Raw genomic sequence first — 22,721 nt, 5'->3', positions numbered from 1 at the left:
ACTAAACTTGCCTTATTCTTGCACTAACTGATACAATACAATGACTTCTTTCTGCTTGGAAAAACAAGAAAAATGAAAACCTATAAAAGTTAACGAACTTCCATTGTTGTAGTGGTGTAGTTCAGGAAGTTCCCAAGGCCACTTTCAATTTCACCGATTCTTGAGAAGGACTTTCAGAGCTCAACAAACATGTCTACTCAACAGTAATGGTGTATTACAGTGAAAGAACAGAGATTACAATCAGCAAGAGGCAAAACTATACATGGCGGGGTTCAGGAGAGACCATGCATGAAGCCACCGGCTGTCCTCTCCCGGGGGAATTCTGTGAATGGTGCTTATCTCTCTCAGCAACGATGTGTGACATTATAAATGGAATACTTTTAACCACGAAATCTCACCAAGCTTTGGTGTCCAGGGTTTTTATTGGAAGTCAGTGATGTACACATGGCTAACCACCCAAGTGGCTAATCTTAGTTCCCAGCCCTTCCAGAGGTCAGATTGATACCACATGACCCAAGACCTTTACCATAAATAGCATTGTTAGCATAGACTATATTGTATGGCCTAAGGACTCCAGATGAACAAAGAGACTCACTTCCTGCAGGCAAGGCCTAGAGGTTACTCCTAGGAGCTGAGGGCTAGGACCAAACCTTTCTTTAGGCAAGGTTAATCCTTTACTACAGGAGTTGTATCTTGTCAGTTTAAAGTATAAATTTCTAAGAGCTTATGGTGTTTATCCTGTTGTTTCTGCCTAAGGTTTGCAGTCTAAAGCTCCAAGCTTTCTCAGTTTATGGTACCGCTGTGCCTCAGTTATTTCTCAAGGTGCTCTTTAGACAAAAAGAAATCCCTAATAGTAATTAGGTCCAGACAACTTAATAGTTTGCCTGGTGTCCAACAGGCGATGCTGTGATTCCCAAATAATTTTATTTTATTTTTTAAATTTTTAAAAAGTAATCCTCTATCTGCAATGTGGGGCTCAAACTCATGACCCTGAGATCAAGAGTCACACACTCCACTAACTGAGCCAGCCAGATGCCCCAAGAATTTTAAATACCTCAGAGCATCCCTAGCAGTTTGCTGCTGTGCCTCAGGGCAATTTAGCACATAATTTGAAAACCATACTTCTATACAATCTTACATCACTATAGATGACCATTCTGTCATTGTTTCTGTCCCTTAAAAATGTTTTATTGAGAACTAAATTTGTGTCAATGCTAGGAACTGGGGTTCTATATGCAGGAAATCTTCTTTTTCTCTCTTGTCCAGTATAAAAGCAACATATTTGGGCACCTGGGTGGCTTAGCTGGTTAAGTGTCCGACTTAGGCTAAGGTCATGATCTCACAGTTTGTGGGTTTGAGCCCTGGGACATGTTCTGTGCTGACAGCTCAGAGCCTGGAGCCTACTTTGGATTCTGTCTCCCTCTCTCTCTGACCCTCCCCCGCTCACAGTCTGTCTGTCTTTCTCAAAAATAAATCAAGATTAAAAAAATAAAAAAAAATAAAAGCAATATGCTATTTTAGAAATTTTAGGAAGAAGACAATTATAACAACTTCATCCTTATACAATAACTGCTATTATTTTTGTCTTTATTTTATAATGTACATGCCTACATGTCGTCGTCATGTCACACATTACATTTTTCTTGCCCTTTTTCACTTAGCATAGTTTTGTAAGCACTTCCCATTGTTCTAAATAAATCTTCTCTGAATTACCTTTTCCCTTTTCCCTAACTTGGAAGAGATTTCCTCTTGCTAAGAAAATCTCTGCTCTTCAGAACTAAAAGTGTCATTTTGTACAAGTGCATCTTTGGCTCTCTTACTTGGATGCTTGATTATCTTTTAGTTTGAACAAAATTATTTCCTTCCCTGTGAATTACCTAGCAACGATGATACTGAGGGCTGTACAAAAAGAGATTTATCTTGCTCTTGCTTACTAAACCAACGAACCATTCCAGTCTCCAGGCCAGGGAGGAGCCAGGCTGTAAATTTCTCCGACTTCTGCTATAAACAAAGCCTATCAGGGGAAGGCTGTGACTTGACACTCTTTTTAGAAAGAGAAGCTGAGGAACAGAGAGAACATGCCTCTCTATTCATGTCACTATGTGCCTTGGGAAGAGGAGATTAGGGATTTCTAAATGCAGAGCAAGGGCTGACATCTTTCTGGGAAACCAAAGCCACAGTAGTGGAAAGCTTATGTTGCCCTTAAAATGCAAGGTCTTGGTGACTCCTTCAGTGAGCAGGGAACTGGTGCTCTGTTCAGGAAGGGTCAATTTTGCCTTGTCAGTGGATCTCTTTTTTGTCTTAATTTAAAGAGCTTCCACATTGTAGAGAGATAGGATTTCCTCAGTACAATACTCATTTGGAAATGAGTTTGTGCACTTAATAAATCTGTATTTTGGAAAGTAGGGATTGGTATTCTGGATTTAGAACGATTAATGATGACTGAGATTATCTCTGCATGTTTTTAGACCACTATTGTCACTGGAAGGCTAAAGAGGAAATTCAAAAATAAGATGAGGAAAGGAAGTTGTCAGAACCATAGTTTCGGGAATAGAGAATCGTAACAATATAGAGCTAGACTGTAAATATCCAAGGGAGAAGCGACAGTGAATATTTGATCTTGTCCTTTTTTATTTTAAAGAATATACTCATTAAAAGGCGAGATGTTATTTACAGCATTCTGAATTTTTAAAAGTATTCTTAGAATGATTAGGGGAGTAGACTCTCTCATTGGCTCACTATTGACGGGACTATAAATTGGTGCTGAATTTCTGGGATAATACGTGCGAAAAGCTACAAAAGTACATCTACCCTTTTCCGAAGCAATTTAATTTTAGGACTTATGCTATGGTAGATTAGGGATGTAACAAAGGTTATATCAGAAATATTAACCTATATTAAGTGTTTTATCTCTTGAGAGCATAAATGATCTAATTTTTAAGATAAAGTAGAATTGATTAAATAAATTGTGATGCGTGTATGTAGCAAAATTTTATATAGCCATGAATCATGATGACGTACACATGTTTTAATTATATGTAAAATATTCAGGATATATTACTAAGTTTTTTATTTTTTTAAAGAAAAGAGAATATACTGTGTAATATATTTTTATACACACAGATGCGAACACTAGAATGAAATATCTCAATACATGAAAGTAGCTATTTTGGGTAGTATTGGCTGAAGTTCTTCCTCTCATATCTTCCTTCCCTCCTTCCTTCCCTCCTTTCTTCCTTCCTTCATACTTTTCTCCCTTTCTTCCTTTTCCCACCCCACCTTGGCTTCCTTTTTATTCTTGGTTTCCTCTATATTACAAGCATTTAGGCTTTTATTTTATAAGGATAAGGAATGCATTGCTTTGTTTTATTTTTAACTTCATCTTACAAAAGGTTACTATTTGAATTTAGGGAATTTAGGGTGGAAAAAGAAAGGGAAACAATTGTGTCCCATTTTTTTCTTCTTGATGCTCTTTTTCTTAATGAATCCAGGTTCTCTCCCTCCATGGGTGAAGAGGAGAGAACAGGAAAGTAAGGACTAATACTCAACTGTGTCTTTCAGAAACACACCTAGTAGACCATTCCATCCTGTTTATTCCTCTTCAGGAAATGAATTTGTTTTAAAAATTTGTTTGGATAGTTGAAAGACAGATGGAGAAACAAGTCAGGTATTTTCTGGATAATTATTTTATGGTATTTAAATGTTATATATTTCTTTTCCATGACAGGCAAGAAGGAATTAGTTTTACCTTTAATACGTAAAGTTAAAATGAATCACACAGCTCTTCTGCCATCTCACATTTTTTCTAATAAGTTAATAAATCTAGGATTTTTAATGTTTGAATTAATATCTGAATAAAAATTTTCAAGGGATCTGAAAATAAGTCATGTTTAAAGGCCAGGATAATAAAAGTAGGTAATAAAAAAATGTTTAATAATGACCAAAAGCAGCTTTTAATGTTAGTCTTGGCTTTAGGGAAGGTGCACAGCTCATCACAGATTAGAAAATATTGAGAGATAGAAGTGGTAGTGGCAGATAGTACTTACGTTCCACTAACAGCTGTACACAGTCTGATGCAGGGCAGATGTCTAGGTTACAAGAATATTAAGCTTGTGGTAGATAAGTGCAATTTATGCTATGGTGACCATATTTTCAACCAATCCTTTTAAAAAAGTGAATCCTGTCATCACAATCATTATAGGTGCTTCAGGCATTTCACTTCAGGGGAAATTGATGGTTTGACCAGAATTTTAACTTTGCATTTTAACTCATTTCCATGCTGCCGGTATTCCAGATTGAACACCAGGGAGGCTGAGCCCAGGATTTAGGCAAGTCTGAGTCTGTCTGGAGGGGGAAGATATGACATGCCACAGATCTATTTTCACAAAGATGGATGCATCCCATCAAAATGAAGTCATGGCAAGAAGGGCTGAGAATTTGGGGAAGCCTTCAGGATTTCCAGCAGTAATTTCTAGTTGGTTCAGTGGCAAGAAAAGCCATCTCCTGTGAACTGAGGCCTGAGAGTTAAGGAACAAGGCGGTGGGGACTGTAAGAATCAGTTCTTGGAACACCTATGACAAATACGTATGGGGGAAAGAGCCCCCAAATTATCGGAGAAACTTAAGGTGTTTGATATCTATAGACACTCTGGAGTTCATTATTATTATTACTCTGGTCTTACTCTTAGCCTGTTGCCACCTGGAAAACACAGATTACTTTTGTATCTCTTTTGAAAGAATAGAGGAATAGTTATCAGATGGCATGCCTAAAAGGCACATACATGTAGCTTCTCTGTTCTTTAGAACATTAAACGCTAGAGGTATCATTTGGAGAAAACAGTAATTAACAGGAAACTAGCCAAAATGGGAGGAAAAATCCTTGAATAGCATTTATCCTTCCAAGTAAGAATTCTTTCTTGGGACAGACTGATAAATGAGGTGGCCTTTCCACTGATTGATTGGATTCATCCCGCTAGGGTGCTACTGAGCATCAGACACAAAGGATAGAAATGTGCTTTGGCGTTCCACTGCTTTCTTGGTATTGCATGAATACCAAGGTATCTTGGTAATGCCTTTCTAGCATTTGTAACTGGTTTGGGAAATATTTTAGAACAAACCAATAACAACTTCAAGATAAATGCTACACACTTCACAACTCTTCCTATTACATGGACTTGTAAACTGAATTCCCTTTCAAGACGAAAAAACAAGGGCTGGCTTCCCCAAAATGTTTTCATTGGCTTTAGGGAACTAAAACACACCAGTCTGGGTGACTAATGCTTCCTGTAAAATATAGATAGATCAACACATAATTAGGTTCTGGCTCAAATGTAATTGTTGTCTTGGAAACAGTTTTGGAGATAAATACGGTTATGCTAATGTAACTAACTCCTCCAGATTCCCATCAATGAGCCAGTTTATTAATTAGGCTAGGCCATCTTGCTACCTTGTGCTACCTATTCTGGAATATTTAAGGGTTAAAAAAAGTTCGTAAGGAACCCTGAAGAGGAGGAAAAAGGGATAAGACTTCAATCAGTTGTCTGCCAGCTCTCATAAGGATTCCAGTTGGAGTAGGTTAAAAGTACGTTCGGCTTCTTTGTGGGTTTCAAAGATCTTTCCGACCTCAACAGACAGAAAGCAGAGTTAATACATGTAGCGTTTTGAACAAATAACACCCCAGCGTTATTTCTCTGCACTCCCTCTTTGGAGGATTTAAAACTGGACAGGCCCAAGAGAAACCAAACCCCCAAGTTAGCCAGTGTTTTCTAGTTTCTGCTCGGAGCACACGGCGATTCCGTAGGAAGTTCTATTTCACGCGTAGCCCGAAAGGCAGGCAGCCTGCCTGCTCTGAAGGGTTTTGTTGAGGCCGAGTGTGAACTCTGGGCGCGAGAGCGCATCTCGGCGCTTAGATCACACCCACTCGGGGTGTGCGTGTGAGTGTGTGCGCGGGTGCCTGCGCGCGTGTGTACGTGTGGGGAGGTGTGCGCCAGAGGGGTGGGGAGCGGGGCAGCGAGGAGGGCTCTAGGTGAAGCCGGAGCAGAGGGAGGTCGCCCGCTCTGGCCTCTGCCCCCGGGGCCGCGGGGCTCGCTCGCGCTCCGGCTGCACCTCCCGGGGCGCGCCGCGGCGGCGCCACAGGCCCCTGCACCCTCCGACCACCGCCCTCCCGCCGCCCGTCCCGCGCGGCCCTCAGCCGGGACCCGCGATGGCGCGAGACTGACGGCCGCCTCCCGCCGGACCCTCGGCCCCGCCCGGGGGCTCGCGGGGGCCCCGGCGCCGCCCCAACCTGCATGAGGGGCGGGCGCGCCCGCGCCCGGAGCGAGCGGCCCTCAGCGCCCCCGAGGCGGTCCGCGGCCGCGCCGGAGGACGAGGAGGAGGAGGAGCGGCGGAGCGGGCCGGGCTCCCTGCCTGCCGCGGCCCGGGAGCACGGGCTCCCCGGAGGGAGCTCGGGGCGTCCCAGCCCCGGAGGAGGGACCCGGAAGCAGAAGCGGAGCCGCGAGTCGAGCCGAGCCGCTGCCCCCGCTGCCCGCCGGCGCCGGGTGGGGGTCCCGGCGGCTGGATGGGCGGCGGCGGCGCGGGCCGCGGGCGGCGATGGGCGAGGAGCAGAGCACGGTGAGCAGCGGCGGGCCGCAGGAGGCGCGGGCCCCCGCGGGCGGCGCCACGGGCCCCCCCGGGCCCCCGAGGCCGCGGGCGGACAGCGCCGGGGCGCCGGGGCCGCGCGCCGCCTCCGCGGAGCCGGGCGGCGGTGGCTGCGGAAGCGACTCCGGCTGCGCGGACACCGGCTGCGCGGACACCGGCGTCCCGGCGCCCGCGAGGAGCCGGGGGGCCCCGGACGCGAGGAAGAGCCGAGCGCCCGCGCAGCCCGCGGGACTGGCACTCACGGGTCCCCTCAACCCCCGGACTTTGCAACAGCAGCTGGAAGAGGAGGAGGGAGCCGAGGGCCGGGGAGAGGGAGGGCGTGAACTGCAGGATGTGCCCCCGGGCGAAGAGCCGGAGCCCGGGACCCGCGTAGGGGCCGCGGACGAACTGGTCCTGGACGTGCTGGGTCAGCGGCGTCCCATCCCCGCCAAGAGACAAGTCTTTTGCTCCGTGTTCTGCGTGGAGAACGACCTGCCCGAGGCCCCCACCGCGGAGCAGCCGTCGCCGCCCGCATCTTCACCTCGGGCTCCGCCGGTGACGAACGCCCCCAGCACCCCCACCTCCATCCCCAGCCCCCGGCTGTCCCTCCCGACGGATCCCCTGTCCCCCGACGGCGGCAGCATCGAGCTGGAGTTCTACCTGGCGCCCGAGCCCTTCTCCGTGCCCAGCCTGTTGGGAGCTCCACCCTACTCCGACCTGGGTGGGGTAGGGGATGCCTATGTGCCCCTCATGGTGCTGATGTGCCGGGTGTGCCTGGAAGACAAGCCCATCAAGCCCTTGCCCTGCTGCAAGAAGGCCGTGTGCGAGGAGTGCCTCAAAGTCTACCTGAGCTCCCAGGTAACTCTACCCGCTTCTGTCCCCTTTTTCCTCGTTCAGCATCTCGAACCCCTGGCGAGGCAGTCCTCCACAAGCTTGCCAGCTCCCGGCTCGCAGGAAGAGGTGATGAGACGCCTCTACCTGGGACCTTTGTCAGTTTCTCACATCTCAGTTGTCGTAATTACTATTTAAGAGCGTTTGACCTCACGGCTAACTTGACGGGAATTTAACTCTGCATGAGCTTCAGGCTTTAGTTGGCAACCGTGGAGAAAAGGCTACACTGAATTGTCCTCTGCTTATTTCTTTTACTAAATTGCAAGCCAGAGCTCACTCAAAAAGGAGGGCAATGAGAGTACCTCAGAGGCCTGGTATCCCCAAGACTAACACATTTAGTGGGCACAAAAGATTGTATGTACGTATTAAGTTAGTGAGAAGAAGGGTTGGAATTGTTGGAATTAATATTTCACGTCCACGATGCCTGAATTTTAAATTTTGCTCCATTTATATATTCCAGAAAAGTTTTATTTATTTTTTTCATTCATTTATTCATTCATTCGTTTATTCATTCCTTGGCCCTTGCCTACTTACCCGTTTTATTATTCCACAGTAAAGTTGAAGTACTTTTCCTCACTGAAGTTTTATGCCAGCACAGTACTTTATTTCTTTAAGAGGGAACAAAACAGAGCAAAACAAAGCAAAGCAAGGCTAAGAGGCTTAACAAAACAAGCAGTGGTGAGACTTTCTTCCTCAGCTCCTTATTTGAAAGCTTGTTTTTTTCTTGGAAAGCTTAAGCGTGCAATAGACCAGCTTTCCTTCACTGATGGTGAATGAGTTCTTCCAGCAGTTTTCAGTCTGTTACGTTTCTGCCAGTATTTTGCACAGTCTGGAGTGCCCTTTGATCCCGTGTCTGATTGTCCTCGGCTTATTCATCTTTCAAAACCCTTGGCTCTTCAGGTGCCAGCTCTTTTTGGGAAGCCTTACCTCACCTTCCGGGTCACTGCTTATATACTTTCAAAATACTTCTGCGTGTCTTGCATGCACTGAAGTTCCTTATGTGTCTGTCTGTTTTGCCAGATTGTATGGGCAATGTCTTGTAGTCCTTGTGCTTGATAGTTTTATGCTGAGTCCCTTTCCAGTAATAGCGTTTAATAACATTGGCTCAAGTGAACCGAACAGGATTCCACACAGTGTGGTTCCTCTGTGTTTTGTGGCTAATCCATGCTGGTGTCTAGACTGAAAGTGTGTGTACTGTGCCCAACCGAAAAATGCAAAGGGAAACTTAAACAGAATGGAATGTTACACAAACAGTAACTTAGCCAAGATGGTTGCGATTATCCAAACGCCTGCAAGAGACCGACGTCTCTTTTATGCTTTATCCACAAACAGATATTTAAAACGGGAGGAATGTCTGCTCTCATGTGGTAGTTTCTATGACATCATGGGCAAACAGATACTGGTGCCATCCATGTGCAGATCCCTGGGGTGGGATTCAGACAGTCTCCAAATATGGGCTCTGCTCCAAGGAAGCCACTGTGAGAGCAGATGTGTATACAGGAACAATACAAGGTAGCGTATAATGAGATGTAAACAGAGTAACAGTACCAGGTAGCACTTAGAGGCTGAATACAAATGCCGGTAGGTTTAGAAGGTCAAGGTGTGTAGTCTGTGTGGGTTGCATTGTGGTTTGATTTCCTTAAGGTGGGCCTTTTCCCCAAAGCAGATTTATTTTTAATCTCCGTAAGTTGTAGGAAATCAACATGTTGATCTCTAATGGAGAAGAGAAGGAATGGGGAGCAGAAGGGTGGCAGGGTGAGTGCAGTGTCATTATAGTACGCAAACACAAGAAACTTATCTCAAGTGACACAGTATCTGAAACTTGTTTGCAGTAATTATGGATGTATGTATGTCCCTGATTTTCTTCCAAAGTATTGGACAGACCTTTCAGTAAAGAAAAAAAAAAAAAACATACTTTATTTAAAATATTAAACAGGATAAGCGAGTCCTACGGGCCAGGCATGCTTCCACCCCAGGGCTTTTGCATTTGGTGTTCCTTGTGTCTAGAATAGCTCCCTAGATACCATTCCCTTTTCATGCTTACTCCCCTCACTCCTCTCTTTCAGATCTGTAGGCAAATGTCATCCAAATGGCCTTCACTGACCACTCTTTTTCAAGTTTGGCCTTACCCTACTCTCATACTTACGTAATTTGTTTCCATGAAGACAGGATTTGTCATGTGATTTGTTCACTGTTATGTCTTTAGCACCTAGAATGCTGTTGGACATATGCCAGATGGTCAGCTAATAGTTACCAAATTTTTGAAGAGCTGAGTGACCAAGACAGGATGAGATTACCCCCAGTAACCATAGTCAGAAGGTGATATTCTACTTGTGTACTGAATTCTACCCTGAGCTTCTTCATGTTTAAGACAAAAGACAGTTTTAAAGTAGACAAAAATAATAAGTTTACTAAGTTTTCTATGAAAGTTAGAATTAAAGATTCTTTAAATGAACTTTTAGCTTATATGAAAATGGCATTTTTCCCCAGTTGGATAAAAATATAGGCTTGTGGTTGTAGTATTTCTGGTCTGTGTTAATTCTAAGGTCACTTCTACTCAAAAGGTCTATGTTTCCATGTCACGTAACCTCTCCATTCCTTAATTTCCTCATCAGTGAAATAGACTTGCAGACCATGACCTGTAATGACATGCCAGTTCTGAAGCAAAACAAAATTAAACTGCAGAGTTATTTTGTTGCCTTACTGAGCTAGATCAAAAGGGCACACTGAGTGCTTTCTTTCTCATTTTATAAACTCTCATGGGTTTGACAGATTAAAATCTGTTAAACCCGAATTTGCAGGGCTCTTAAGACCTTTTAAAATAAAATGATGCATCTGAAATAAAAAGTTATTAGTGATATTTTTTACTAGTTTTTGAGTTTGTGTCAAATAGTGCATTATTTGACCTCATTTAAGAGAATAAAGGTGATTTTCTATGAAGGATTTTATACATGCATTAAAAATACATACTGAATGTGAGTTGGAATATTGCCTGGTTAAATTAATGTTCTTCTAAAAGGAGAGGCTGAGTTCTTTGAAGGAAGGTATGAGCTTGGAAGGTGGGGACACAGAGTTTTAGATGGTAAGTCGTAAGTCTTATTTCCATTTAGTGCCCTGGACTGAATATGTAACAAAGGCGGATGACTAGATGTGGTCATTATTTCAGTACAGAGAAAGCAAATTAGGTCATGACTTAAATACCTACACACTGTGCTTTCAAAATAATAGTTTTATGTCTCGAAACATAATTCTTCTCCAGTCGTCACCATGACTGGGCTGCAGGGAGCCCCTCGTAAGTGGAATGACTTTACAGTTCAGTGTGTACCATCCAGTTTTCAATTGCCATTGTGAAAGGTGGAGCTGATAAATTATAATCTTTGCCACTACATAGGTGTTGACTTGGAGGCTCTAGAGCACCATGACACACATAGTGGAAGTTACACTGGTGTATATTGCATGGATCCATAAGTCGTTGATGCATACATTTTAGAAGCATTTCCTGGTGACCTGTGTATGCATGTCTGACTATGGCTAAGGTGCACAGTTTGGGGATGTCTATAAGTCTCCTGCAGGTCACAGAGGCGTTGTAAATGTTAACTTCCGCAGCTGATTTGGCATCTACCACATCTTCCTAGGAGGAAAGATTGTTGCTTCTTTTGTTTCAGAGAACGATTATTGCACTTATTTCAGAAATCCTCCATTGATATCTTTCCTTTATGATTTTGGTTTCAGACAGTAAAATCTGTTATAATATGAAGTATTACTATTTAGCCCTTTAGATAAAGAGAGAATTGGATGTGCTAGGCACTGTCTAAAGGTAACAGCTGCTGTGGCTTTCATCACTCTGCTTCAAAGAGCTCCCAACTGGCAGGTGCATGTGAGTTGGAATGTACACACCTGTCAGATGAGTATTAATAGAGACAAGCAACACATTGCTTCTACAGATTGTGAACAAAACAGCTGTTAGATGGTGATGTCTTAAAATGACAGTCTATTATAGCCACCCTAGAATCAGTGACCTAAGGGTGACATCTTATGCATCCTATTATTAAACTCTGAGTCATGCAGACTTGTATGGGTACAAGTGTAACCTACTTTTTTCCCTTTAAATCTTAAGCCGACCTGTGTATTTTTAGAAGCTAATGTATTCAATGTGGAGTTTGAATGCAGCCGTCTTCACACAGGTGAATTTACAGATCATGCCAGGTGTGATTTTGATAGTCCTTAAAATGTGAAGAATAATGAGACTGAAATCTGTTTCATCTCTCTACAAGTTGGAAAAGTGAGAGTAAGGCATATGTAAACGTATTCTTTGGTGCACAGAATTTGTGTGTGTGTGCTCACAGGTGTATTTGAAGGGTGTGATAACATTTGCTTTCTCACCTTTCCGACTCATGCCCTTATTTCTTTCTTCTGCCTCTTTAATAATATGCCTCGAGTTATTTCTTCATAATTCTTTCATAATTTCCTTTTTCTTTTACCTTTCAAAATCTGATTTTAGCTGGTATTTGATTACTGCAGAGGAATCCCCTCTTGAGGGCTGAGCTGTGCACCAGCAGAACCTGGCCTGTGTGTTGCCTGGGTGGTTCCCTTCCCATCTCTTCAGGCTGTCTGGAGATGAGGCCATGAAGAAAACCCCGGCATTGTCCGCCACTGCCTAAGAGATATCAAATAACATGACAAGTAGTACTACTTACCCAAGGCGTCAATTGTAACCTTTAGAGTGGTGATTTTTTTTTTTTTTCCTTCTAGAGTAAAGCTCAGCTTTCATACTGGAAGGTTCTTCCTTACTCCTTTTTTTAAAAAAAATGTTTATTTATTTCTGAGAAAAAGGGAGATAGAGTGTGAGCAGGGGAGGGCAGAGAGAGGGGGAGGCACAGAATCTGACGCAGGCTCCAGGCTCTGAGCTGTCCGTACAGAGCCCAATGTGGGACCTGAACTCATGAACCATGAGATCATGACCAGAGCCAAAGTCAGATGCTTAACTGACTGAGCCACCCAGGCACCCCTGCCTTTTCCTACTCCTGATGTGTGAGAGAGAAAAAGAAGAGCCTTAGAATTTAAGCTCCTAGCTTTTTGTTAAGAGATTGTAATGGCACTGTAGATAGACACCTGAGTGGTAGTTTCTTGTAATTAACGTATTCATTTATTAGTGTACCATTTACGCATTTAACAAACATCTGTTTGGGTACCTGTATGTCAGGTACCATGAGATACTCTATAAATGTATTAAGTTCCCTCAGGGAAACTAGAGTCTTTTACATAGTGTTTTTTCTCAGCTTTATCTGGGGATACAAATAAGCTTTTAAGTTGTCAGTCAACTGTGGTCTTTGTTTTCCCTTCTTACTTTTTGGGAGGATTTTATTTTATCTTCATTTTTATTTTATCTTATAATTTTACTGTTTTTATTTTCGAGAGAGAGCATGAATGGGAGTGAGGGACAGAGAGAGACAGAGGGAGAATCCCAAGAAGGCTCCATGCTCAGAGCAGAGCTGACACAGGGCTCGATCCCATGACCCTGCTATCATGACGTGAACCGAAATCAAGAGTCCATGCTCAACTGACTGAGCCACCTAGGTGCCCCTTGGAAGGATTTTATTAAACCCCTTCTGGAGCATCAGCTTACCATTTAGTAAACACATTACAATTCCTCCTATTATGTTTAATCCAGAGTAATAAATTCATCCATTATTTATTTCTTAACGCACATATTTCTCAGAGTTCTAATTATTGGAAATAGAATATTATTAAATATCTTACTCCTTTCAAAATTTTATTACCTTTACTTAAAAGAAAATATGCTTTTGCTAAGTTTGTTTTGGATTATTCTTTATGTTATGGCAAATATTTAAAGTTATAATATTTTAAAAATCTGCTTATTTTGTTCAAATTCACTTTGTCAGAAGAGTTTCATATGATAAACTACATGAACCTTCCCAAACCAAATTATGTCTTAAAATAAACATTCAATGCCTATAGGAAAATAATTTTGGAGGTATGCCATGCTCTTCCAACTTTCTCAGTACTATTTGCCCCATCGATTTTGGGGTAAATTACACTTGCATTGTTAAGTTTCCACAAATAATAACAACCATTTATTGAACATCTATATTTTAAGTACTTTTTACATATTTTATCATTTAATTTTAATTTACTTATATATTAAATACCTATTATGTGCCAGGCACTATTGTAGCTGTTGGGAGTCAGAGAACTAAAGCAGATAAAAATCCCTGGCTTCATGGAGTTTATACACCAGGCCGGGGGCGGGCAGGGGGTGGGGTGGGGGGGAGGTGAGGCGGGGATAGACCATGAGATAAATAATTAGTATAGTTTAGTATATTAGGGGATAAGAAGGACTATGGTGATAATAGAAGGAGGTGGTTCTTCGTATATGTACAATTGAGGGGGGTAATTGTCAAGGAGGGTTTTACAAGGTGATTATTGAGTAGAGATCTTCATGACAGCAGTAAGGGAATAAACCATGAGGATATTTAAGGAAATAATAGAGACCAGCACTTGGTTGGGGTGTTCCAGGACTGGGAAAAGGGATCCAGGTGGCTGAAGCCTAAGGAATGAGATGGGGAGTGATAAGACATAACATTCTGATAAGGAATGGGAAGGCTGGCCAAAGAGGGCTTTAGGACCATAGAGAATTTGCATTTCCTCTGAGTGAGATAGGAAGCTGTAAGAAGATTTTGAGATAACCAGATACAACTTAACCTTTAAAAGAGATTTACTGTGGCTCTTTGTGGAGAATGTTATACTATAGGAATCAAGAATGCAAGTTCAAAGATCAGAAGACTCTGACAGTAATCCAGAGGAGAGATGGTATAGTGTAGACTAGAGTGATAAAGGTGAATGTGGCTTGAGCTGGTTGAATTTTGAATATATTGTGAAAATAGAGCTGACAGCATTTGCTGATGATTGAGTGTGGGACGAGAGAAAAAGAACCAAGCATGACTCAGGTTTTGAGCCCAAGCAATTAGAAGAATGGGGTTGCCATTTAATAAGATAAGGAATAGTGTGGGAGGACTAGGTTTAGGAGAATCGGGAGTTCGTGCTAAGTTTGAAAAGCTGTTTAGACATTCATGAAAGGGTGTTGAGTAGGCAGTTGGCATCTGGCATCCAGAAGAGAGATCTGAACAAAAGATGTACATTTGAACATTCTGGATGTGTAGATGATATTTAAAGCCACGAGACTAGATGAGGCCACTTGAGGAGTGATAGTAGGTAGAGGAGGGCTGGGTCCAGGCACATCAGTGTCTACTAATATGAATATGGGACCTGGGACAGGAAGGATCTAAAATGGAGTAGGCCAGTTAGGCAAGAAGAGAACCAAGGTAGAATGGTTCACCAGAAGCAAACCAATATGGTGCTTTATATTTTTTAATTTTTAAAATATTTATTTATTTTTGAGAGAGAGAGAGAGACAGAGCGTGAGTGGGGTAGGAGCAGAGAGAGGAAGACACAGAATCTGAAGCAGGCTCCAATCTCTGAGCTGTCAGCACAAAGCCCAACACAGAGCTCGAACTGATGAGCTGTAAGATCATGACCTGCACTGAAGTTGGACGCTTAACCACCCAGGTACCTAGTGTTTTAAAAAGGAAGGAATAATCATCTTTGTTTAATTCTTCTGATAGTTTCAGCAGGATGAGTGTTGAAATTGACCATCGATTTTCTAACAAGGAGGTTTTTTTGTAACCGTGACTAGTACTGTTTTCATTGGCGCTGGTGAGGTTCGCTCTCTGATCAGAGTGGTTTTGAGAAAATAGGAACAGTTCCATTTCTGTGCTTCAGGCAGCAGAATGTTATATGATGAAACTCAAGGCTAGAGAGATATAATAACTCGCCTTAAATCACATAGCTGAGAAATGGCAGAAGTGGGATTTAAGTTCAGGTCCATTTGGCTCTAAAATCCATAGTATTTTTACATTGTTTACATTTATTATCTTATTTGTAAGCTAAATATATTTGTTTTATTTTTCCTTTAAATTTATATCTGTACTGTACGAAATCACAAGTCTTCCAGTCCAAGAAGGAGAAGAAACTTAATTTCATGTCTGAGAAAGTGGAGGACACTTGCTCAGGTCCAGAGATAGATTTCTACCAAGGCTTATCTTCATGTAAGAAAATCAAGAGAAATTGAGTTCAGAAAAGCTATAATTTGACTTACTGTCACATTTTAATGGCAATGTATTCACCTGTTTCCTTCCTAACTCTTTGGCCATTCCTTTTGTCTACCATTTGTGCTTTCTCTTTTATTACCATCTCTTAATGTTGATATCTGCCTGGTCCATATCTAACCCCCCTCTGTTTTCACTGTATGGTATTGGTATTATGTATTAGTGGGACCAGCTCATCTACTCCTTCGGTTTCAGGTAACACCTATGTGCTCTTGGCTTCCAAATCTCTTTCTCTAGCCTGGATCACTCCTCTCACTTTCAGCACCACATGCCCATCTCTTTCCTGTACATTTCCACCTGTATGTCCCACTCATAGCCACCTTAAACTTCTTCTGACTAAATCTCCCTTTTCTCATCATCCTTCCTACACTCTGGAAGTCTTGCTCCTCCTTTGGGGTTCCCCATTTCCATCAGTTTTACCCAGGTCAGAAACTTGGGAGTCATCACTGTGTTCTTGCTCTCCCTCACCTCTCACAACTAATTAATTACCAAGTCCTCTGAATTCTACCTCCTAAAAATGTTGTTATCCTTTCCCCTATGGTTCTCTATTTCTCCTTACATTTCTCTGCTGAGGGCTCTCCCATTTCAGTCCTGGATTCTAACAACAGCATCTCACTTGACCCCAGTGCTCCAGTCTTGTCTGTTTCTAATGTGCTCTCCACACTATAACTAGAGGGTTTTTCTAAGATGGTCACCTGGCCTTGGGCACTCCCTTTCTTAGCCTTTCAGTGTCTGCCTCTTGCTTTTAGAATAGAATGTAAACGAAGTTTACGTGTGATCTAATTTCTATTAACCACTCACCCCTAAGCCTACACACATATTGAACTTCTTTTGTTCCTTGAACACTCTGTGACTCTCAACTATGAACCTTTACTTTTAGTAACATGAGGTTCTGTCTTAGAACCGAATCCTTCAATTTTTTCCACTTTTTTCCTTACTTCCCCCTTTTCTGTTGGCCTTTCACACTAACTGATTCTTCTAGTCTCAACTTAGACATCTATTCCTTTGGGAATTTTCTGGACTCTCTATACCTGGATTTACTTACAATAAGATTCTTACTTCACTGTATTTAAATTGCCCATTTCCTGGGGCACCTGAGTGGCTCAGTTGTTCAACTCTTGACTTCGGCTCAGGTCATGATCTCATGGTTCATGAGTTCAAGCCTGGCATTGGGTTCTATGCTGACAGTGCAGAGCCTGCTTGGGATTCTCTCTCTCTCTCTCTCTCTCTCTCTCAAAATAAATAAATAAACTTAAAAAAAAAAAAACCTAGTTCTCATCTTTAGATGGACTTAGACTTTAAAACCTGTAAAAATTGCTCATTTCCTACTCTTTGCTTCCATTAGACTATAAAGCTTGATCCATGTAGAGACCATTTTCTTGCTGATTAAGTTCTTAGTTTTTGTCATGTGGGAAGCATAAAATGAATATTGGTGGAGTGGACTTATTTATTTACTCCAAGAATGATTATTACACTAAGAGGCTGGTGTTGTCAATCCATGAAGTACTGCAGTAGATAGCTAAAACAATTTTTTAAAATGAAAATTTCAACATTTCATTATCTTGCTTAAAAACCTGTGAGATCTTCCCATTGCTGTCCATAAAAATCCAAGTTCATGACGCCGCTGCTAGGGCTTGGCCTCTGCTCTGCTCCTCAGTGCCTTTCCCCTTCCAGTTCTCCTCTTTCCTTCCCTTGGTGAGTGGATTTCTCCTCATCCTCGGAGCTTGGCCTTCATCAAGTCTCCAGACTGAACCAGTCTGCTCTTAGTGTTTTAAAAGTCCTTTTCCCTCTGCTGCCATTCTGTTTTTATCCCTCTTTGGAATTATATGTGGAAGTGATGATTTGAAGTTTCATTAATTTTCTGCCCCCACTATTCTTGAAGCTGCTTTTATAACTAGCACTTAGCACAGAGCCCAGAATAGAGTAGGTGCTCAATAAATATTTCTTAAAAGATTCAGTGAATGATTGAAAGTAAATTATATATAATATGTTAGGTTGGCAGAAAAATAAGGTAAATATTTGAACCTGAATTTTTGATTCAGGTTTGATATCTTATTCCACGGTGTATTTAAACTTTGAGTGCAGTGGAATGCTATGGCCTGACTCTCTATCCTGACATCACATCTATCACAAAGGTACTTCTTTAATTATAAAACCTATTGCAGTTACTTTGCTTTCTTAATAACAAATTCCTCCTGAACCTAGGGGCTTAAGACAGCCAGTTTATTTTGATTATGACATGTGGGTCAGAAATTTGGGAAGGGCTCAGCTGGTCAGTTTACACTTGGGGTTTCTCATGTGGTTCACATGAGTTGTAGTTTCTGTTCACTCACGTGGCAGGCAGCTGACGCTGGCCGTTGTCAGGGAGCTCAGCTGGGACTGGGTGCCAGGAGTGTCTCTATGTGGCTTTGCCAGCATGGGAGTCTCAGGGCAGCAGGCTTCTTACGTGGAGGCTGGCATCCCTTGAAGCCAGTCTCAAATGAGCCAGGTGTAAGCTACATGATCTTTTCTGCATTAACTCTGTAAGTCACTCTGTGTCACTTGGTAAGGCAGTCACAAGCCTGCCCAGATTCAAGAGGCAAGGACATAGACCCCTCGTTTCTCTTGTGCAAGTGCCAAAGTATTTGAGACCGTGTTTGTAAGCCACCACACTGCTTCAGATGAAAATTTTAAAAAATGTTAATTTAGGTAGTAAATCTTTTAACCCTGAATTTTAATATGTTTAACTTCATGTCTTATCAGTCATTTCATTAAATATTTCCAATTCATATCATTATACTGATTAATACATTTTGGTGTTGTGTTTTCATGTTTTATTCTTGTATATTTTATATAATTATTATTATAATTTGATAATAAAACTTTACTTAGTTTTCAGCAAAGCTTACATAGAAGCCATTCTCTTTTAAAATTAAATATTTTCGATAATTCAATTGTAATGGAAATATCTTAATATCAGGATCAGCTAATAGTTATTCTGATTATTAACCCCAGTTAAAATTATTCTATGTAATATAATTCTATATAATATAATTTCCTTTCCATTATAAAAATTTTAGCTTCAGCACTAGTTAAATTATTATCTAAGAAGTTAAGTATCTTTCTGAGTAAAAATAGTTAATATAACATTTTTTATAGATCAGGCATGTCCTATACAGAAATAATGTAAATTCTAATGAAATTAGAACCTTAGAATTAACCACTGTAGTTAATCTTTGTTAAATTGACCCACTGTTGGATATTTATTATTTATGGTATTCTAGTTTAGGTAATTTTATCATTTGATTAATGTCCTCTAAATTTCCAGTAACATATGTATATATTTTCTCCAAAACCTCTTCTAGATTAAGGATATGTGTCCCCTGAAAGAGAGGAGCCTTATAGCTTTTATGATGTGCTTTTTTTTTTTTTTTTTCCTCTCCCTGGCTCAGGTAACTAAATTCTGGGCTTATTCATTCATGTGAATGACTAATCCCTTTTTAAATCTTTCTAAGCTATTTCCCTCAATAATATTCTCTACTGTAAGATTCAGAGGCTAATTATAGGCTACCTAGCAAATTACTTCCCTTTTTGTGGTGTTGATTCTTGCCTTATTTCCTCACATGATTATTTGCCATCCTCAGTGCTTCTGAAGCTCATTAGGTTGGAGTTGTATATGGCATGTTAAATCCACAGCCTTTTCCTCTGGTTGCTCAACAATTTAAAATGTCAGGTAAAATAAAACAATTGCTCATATTTCACCAGCATTTTGTTTCCTTTGACAATACCATTTTTTTTTCTGATGTCCCAAGTTTGGTTCATTAGTTTATGTCTAAGTAGAGCTGTAGGATCAAGTCAAAAGGGGTTTCGATAAGGCCTGCTCTTGGTGCACTCCTTTTTTGGAAACATCTGACCTTAGTGAGGAATGTGAATTTCTTCACATAGTTCTGTAGATAGTAGGTTTTGTTTTGTTTTTAAATTCTCTTGCCAAAGATGCTCATGGTGGGAAATGTCAGGTGAAATCCCAGGAGTTCTCATTTAATCCTACTTTTAACTTCAGTGTTGTTTTCCTGTTTCATATGTTATCATTTTCCCTCCTCCTGGTTGTGAAAGATACACTTTGAAAGGAATAGGCTTCTAAAAATAAAGAAAAATATTCTGTGTCAAATATGTTAGTGACTTATGTTAAAACTGCACATGCACACACGTGTGTGTGTATGTATGCGTACGTGTGTGTGTGAAGGTCTCAAGATTGTTTATTGATGCATCAAAAAAGGATTGTTTGGGGCGCCTGGGTGGCTCAGTCGGTTAAGCATCCGACTTCAGCTCAGGTCATGATCTCACGGTTTGTGGGTTCGAGCCCCACATCGGGCTCTGTGCTGACAGCTAGCTCAGAGCCTGGAGTCTGTTTCAGATTCTGTCTCCCTCTCTCTCTGACCCTCCCCCGCTCATGCTGTCTCTCTCTCTCTCTCAGAAATAAATAAAACATTAAAAAGAAAGGATTGTTTGTCATTTACAGATAAATTAATGTGTTTCAAGTGTAGTTTGAAGCAACCAAAATAGATATCCCTTTATTTGTTTTTAATTTTTAATGTCACTTTCTGAGTCATTGAGGCTTCATTCTTTTTTTTTTTTTTTAATTTTTTTTTTTAATGTTTTATTTCTAGGAGAGAGAGAGAGAGACAGCGTGAGCAGGGGAGGGCCAGAGGAGAGGGAGTCACAGACTGAAAGAGGCTCCAGGCTCTGAGCTGGCAGTCAGCACAGAGCCCGACGCGGGGCTTGAACCCACGAACCGAGAGATCATGACCTAAGTGAAAGTCGGACGCTTAACCGATTAAGCCACCCAGGCGCCCGGAGGCTTCATTCTTAAGATGAAGGGAGAGCTGGGGCGCCTGGGTGGCTCAGTCGGTTAAGCGTCCGACTTTGGTTCAGGTCATGATCTCACGGTTCATGGGTTCGGGCTCCACATAGGGCTCTACGTCGGGCTCTGTGCTGACAGCTAGCTCAGAGCCTGCAGCCTTCTTCAGATTCTGTGTCTCCCTCTTTCTCTAACCCTCCCCTGCTCATGCTTTTCTCTCTCTCTCTCTCAGAAATAAATAAGACATTAAAAAAATAAAAAGGGAGAGCTTAGAAGGAATGTTTGGAAATAAACACTTGAAACAATAATTATTTTCCCAATATATTTTTTTTAAGATTTCAGGATTTTTGAAAAATACTGTTCTGTTACCTGTTTTCTTTCTTTCTTTCTTTCTTTTAATTAAAAAATGTTTTTATTTATTTGAGAGAGAGAGACAGAGACAGAACATGAGTTGAGGAGGGGCATAGAGAGAGTGAGGAGACACAGAATCTGAAGCAGGCTCCAGGCTCCGAGAGGTTAGCACAGAGCCCAAAGCTGGGCTCAAACCTGTGAACCATGAACCCTGTGTTCATGACCTGAGCTGAGTCCGGATGCTTAATAGACTGAGCTACCCAGGTGTGTCCCACTCCAGTGTATTTTTTCTTTGAACAGTATATCTATGAACTTTAAAAACTTGGAAAAAGGGGTGCGTGGGTGGCTCAGTTGGTTGAGCGTTGGACTTTGGCTCAGGTCATGATGTCATGGTTCCTGGGTTTGACCCCTACCTTGGACTTTTGACAGCACGGAGCCTTCTTGGGACTCTCTGTCTGTCTCTCTCTCTGCCCCTATCCCTCTCTCAAAAATGAATAAACACTAAAAAATTTTTTAAGTAAAAAATAAAAACTTGTAAACAGTTTTCTGTTTTGCTTAAAAATCATCCAAATGAATTATTTAAGAGTTTGTAACCCATTTGTTTAAAAATTTATCATTTTCTGATTAGTTGTAAGAATAGTTAATTGCCATTAGGGACAATGGAAATCTATTAGATGAATTTCAGCACCATTCTTTGTATAATTGGTAGATGAGACACAAAAATAAGTATAATGATTTAGTTAAGTACATGCAACTATGCATTTTTTTCCCTCTCTGTGTCTGTGTGTTTTTTCATTTATGATAGTCATTAAAACAGTGTATCAAAATAAATTGAACATAGACCTTAGAGCATTACTATTACCAAATGCTGAATGAAGATCTTTAAAAATAAGGAAGACAGTTCTAATGTGTTGCTCTCATGATAATTAATCTTTTTATTAATTGTTTTTATTAATTTATTATTAATATTTTTATTAATTATAGTAAGATGTTTTGTATCATTAACTAATAAAATAAAATTAAGATGCTGAAAAATTCACTTGAACTTTCAGATTAATTTTTTCAAATGTCCTTTTGGCTTGTTATAATCTAGATGAATTGGATAAGCCCTGTTGGTTTGCTGAGGGTGCTGATGAGGCCAAGACCAGCAGTCAGTCCCCTCACAGGCTAGTTAATGACTCTGAACTGCCACAAACTGCTTTTAACTCTGCACAGTCATGTGACAAAGTGTCTGCTTCTGAACATAAGACTGTAGCTGAGACAAGATGGAAGAATTACTGTTAATCTCATCACCACTCTGGAAAAATAAATTGAATCACATGTTCCAATAGATAATCAGTGAGTTACAGAGATGTTTACATAGAGAAATCTTTTCCACTGGCCAAGAGTTTACTTCATTGCAGTCAGCTATAAAGATCTGTTCTCTAGCATTCAGTTGGGTTTAAAAGAATCAAAGGGGAGGGGGAGCTAGAGTACTCTTATACTATTAAAAATATTTACAGAGCACAGAATTATTTGCTTCGCACTATGGTAATCACTATGAGAAGTAACAGTGTATCACCATAGAGTGGTCTGTGATCTATCCTTGTGGCAAGTTTAGAAATTCAGTAGGTAAAAAATCAGCTTTCAGGAAAAGATTAGGGAATGTTTATGATTAAATTGTGTGATGCTGATTGTTGACTTCATTGGTTCTGTAAAGAGAAAGCTGCATTTATGGGAATAGAAAAAGTTTAGACTTGTTGTTTAAAAAATAGTTTTTGAGGGGCTCCTGGGTGGTTCAGTCGACTGAGGGTCTGACTTTCACTCAAGTCATGGTCTCACAGTTTGTGGGTTAAACCCCCC

General features: G+C 41.2%; 1 protein-coding gene across 1 annotated transcript in view; it reads left to right on the top strand.

Moving 5' to 3' along the window:
* Nucleotides 1-6,587: 6,587 nt before the first annotated feature.
* Nucleotides 6,588-22,721, top strand: part of RNF217 (ring finger protein 217) — a 140,485-nt gene continuing 124,351 nt past the window's right edge. The window contains exon 1 of the mRNA XM_039256202.1: nucleotides 6,588-7,472. Within this exon, the coding sequence (XP_039112133.1) occupies nucleotides 6,588-7,472 (885 nt within the window). The remainder of the gene's footprint in view (nucleotides 7,473-22,721) is intronic.

The sequence above is a fragment of the Hyaena hyaena genome, unplaced genomic scaffold (assembly GCF_003009895.1).
Source record: "Hyaena hyaena isolate Hyena2069 unplaced genomic scaffold, ASM300989v1 scaffold_561, whole genome shotgun sequence".
In the NCBI taxonomy this organism is placed as follows: domain Eukaryota; kingdom Metazoa; phylum Chordata; class Mammalia; order Carnivora; family Hyaenidae; genus Hyaena; species Hyaena hyaena.
Note: the sequence above shows the minus strand (reverse complement) of the source record. Positions and strands in the feature narration are given on the sequence as shown.